The sequence below is a fragment of the Atta colombica genome, unplaced genomic scaffold (assembly GCF_001594045.1).
Source record: "Atta colombica isolate Treedump-2 unplaced genomic scaffold, Acol1.0 scaffold70, whole genome shotgun sequence".
NCBI lineage: Eukaryota > Metazoa > Arthropoda > Insecta > Hymenoptera > Formicidae > Atta > Atta colombica.
The window spans coordinates 311,894-314,715 of record NW_017259562.1 but is presented as its reverse complement, the minus strand read 5'-3'; the positions used below and the strand labels follow the sequence as shown (position 1 = coordinate 314,715).

Here is a 2,822-nt window from a genome sequence, read left to right as displayed (position 1 = left end):
TCAAATTTCTTATTTCTTCTATTATGCGCAAGGTCTTATCGACATTCATACGGTGAAGATTCAGGGGCTTCGCACAATAAAAGGAAATAAATAGAGAATAAGAATTTCAACCTCAGAAATTATATATTCCACAATACATAATTTCTGATAGGTTGAAATTATTATTCTCTGTTCCCTGTTCCTTTTGTGCGGAGCCCTTCAGAGAGAGATGCTTGTAAATTGCACATTGGTCTGTTTTCTGTGTTTCTGCACTAGACTGCGCTAGAATTTTCTTTCTCACTTTCGACAAATATCAAACATATACCTATTTCATTTTAAGTTCCAAAAGTGTAACTGATTCAGTCATAGAAAACAGACCTCATGTTATCCCTTCCACTATGCGAGCGTTAAGTGGAATGCAGCCTATATCGATGGATGATACCGTGACACATGTTTGGTATACATAAGTATCGTGAATTTGACTTAACACTTTGTGATTACTTAATTGTTACGAAAAAAGAAAATTTTGCATTAATTCGACATCTTATAGGTATAACGTATTAATATATTGCTGTTAAAAGGAATAAATATGCCTCAATACACAAGTATGTATTCAACCAAAATAGAATCTCTAACCTAAAAGTTTATTCTTATTCAATAATCGAACACAACAGGCAATATTATATCTTTTTAGCTGTATTTTATAGCTAATACATGTCAATTTAAAAATAATTGATCTAATTTTATTCTAAAATTGTGGAAAATATAATCTGAAATATATCTAAAATATATGTTATAATTGACAAAACAGTCTAACAAAATTTAATTCTTAATTTATACACTGAACTTCGTAATGTAATTAAACTATCTGAATCTAATTTTATTTATGTGTGATATTACTTGTATCATATTATCATCAATTAAAGTTTTGAATGTTGTAGTGGAAGATTTTGAAAAATATTTTTCACAATTGTATTATATTTATCTAATTTGTCATATTTTTACAATTTCTTTGTTCATTTATTTTTACTCAGATTATCAATATATATTTCAGTTAAAGTGAAATGGGGCAAAGAGCTCTTTTCTAATATAGAAGTTAATACCGAGGAAGATCCAATATTATTTAAAGCACAGCTCTTCGCATTGACTGGAGTTCAACCAGAGAGACAAAAAGTTATGCTAAAAGGAATGACACTTAAAGATGATGATTGGGGCAATCTAAAACTTAAAGATGTAATAATAAGTAATTATAGCTAACTTAATATATAATGATGTTTAATAAAAGATTTATGATTCATTGTTATATTAGGGTGTCACAATACTTATGATGGGTTCTAAGGAGGAAGATGTACCAACAGAACCAATAGAAAAGCCAGTGTTCTTGGAAGATATGAATGAAGCTGAATTAGCTACTGTTTTAGATTTGCCATCTGGTTTACTTAATCTTGGCAATACATGTTATCTAAATGCAACGGTACAATGTTTAAAAACTGTACCAGAATTACGAGAAGCCTTGAAAATTTTTTCAGGAGGTTGGACTACAGGTGCGAGTTTATCAATAACTGCACAAAGTATAACTGCATCATTAAGGGATTTATATGACAATATGGACAAAGGAACAGCTAGAGCACCACTTGTTTTGCTTCAAATGTTACATTTGGCTTTTCCAAGATTCGCAGAAAAAACTGAACAGGGTATATTTCAGCAACAAGATGCAAATGAATGTTGGACAGAGTTAATTAGGATGTTGCAACAAAAGTTGCCCGCAAAGGTTATTAAACATGTTATGTTAGCAATTTTTTAAAGCTTTAAATTACATTACTACTTATTTATTTGTAATTATAAAATCATCATTGGAAGCATTGTATATTTGTAACAGAATAATCCAGATGTGTCAGAAGATAATAGTAAAGCCTCTAAACCAAGATCATTTATTGAACAATACTTTGGAGGTATATTTGATTATGAGTTGAAATGTACTGAATCCGAAGATGAACCAGCCACTATTGGAAAAGAAGAATTTTTACAACTGAGTTGTTTTATTTCGACTGATGTTAAGCATATGTATTTTGGACTTAGAAACAAAATGCAGGAACAAATAACAAAAATGTCTTCAATGCTTGGAAGAAATGCCACTTATACAAAAACGGTAAATTTATATATATATATATATATACATATGTGTATGTATGTATGTATGTATATGTACACATTAATTTTATATAATACTATATGCAATACAATAGTATATGCATACATTAATATTGATGCGTGCGTGCGTGCATGTGTGTATATATAGGTATCTAGATACATTAGACTGACAAGAAAAAAAAATCTTTTAATCGGTCTTAGCTCAAAAGTTTTCATTTTATGCCAAAAAAATCATTAAATTTTTATCAAAAACTAGGATTTAGAGGTTACGAGTTAACGATTTTTAAAAAAAAATTTCGATTTTCTTTAAAATTGTAAAAAATTTTGAGGAAATAGGCACAGAGAAACTATCAGCATTAGGGCTATATGGCTCAACAGCAAGCAAAAAAATTTTTTTCTATCCTTAAAAAAGTTTTAAAGTATATCGCTTTGTGGTTTTGACATCCTCAAATAAATATTTCAATTTGACGATAAAAAACTCTTTATTAGAAAATGAAATGAATATATAATAAAAAATATATATTAAGTGTACAACTTTGCTTCCGCCGTTTTTTTCTGAAATTCGAGGCTTTATTGTAAAAAACTGGTTATACATTTATGATTCAAAGTATTGTCCATCGCTGGCCACTACTTTCTCCCATCTTTCGGGTAGCGTACGAATCCCGCGTCGAAAAAACTGGTCATCTTTTGAG

At 29.4% G+C, this 2,822-nt stretch overlaps 1 protein-coding gene across 1 annotated transcript in view; it reads left to right on the top strand.

Moving 5' to 3' along the window:
• The first annotated feature begins 428 nt into the window (after positions 1–428).
• Positions 429–2,822, top strand: part of LOC108692437 (ubiquitin carboxyl-terminal hydrolase 14) — a 7,867-nt gene continuing 5,473 nt past the window's right edge. Inside the window, exons 1-4 of the mRNA XM_018200682.1 lie at positions 429–584; positions 1,034–1,212; positions 1,289–1,750; positions 1,859–2,128. Of these exons, the coding sequence (XP_018056171.1) occupies positions 569–584; positions 1,034–1,212; positions 1,289–1,750; positions 1,859–2,128 (927 nt within the window). The 5' untranslated portion in view covers positions 429–568. The remainder of the gene's footprint in view (positions 585–1,033; positions 1,213–1,288; positions 1,751–1,858; positions 2,129–2,822) is intronic.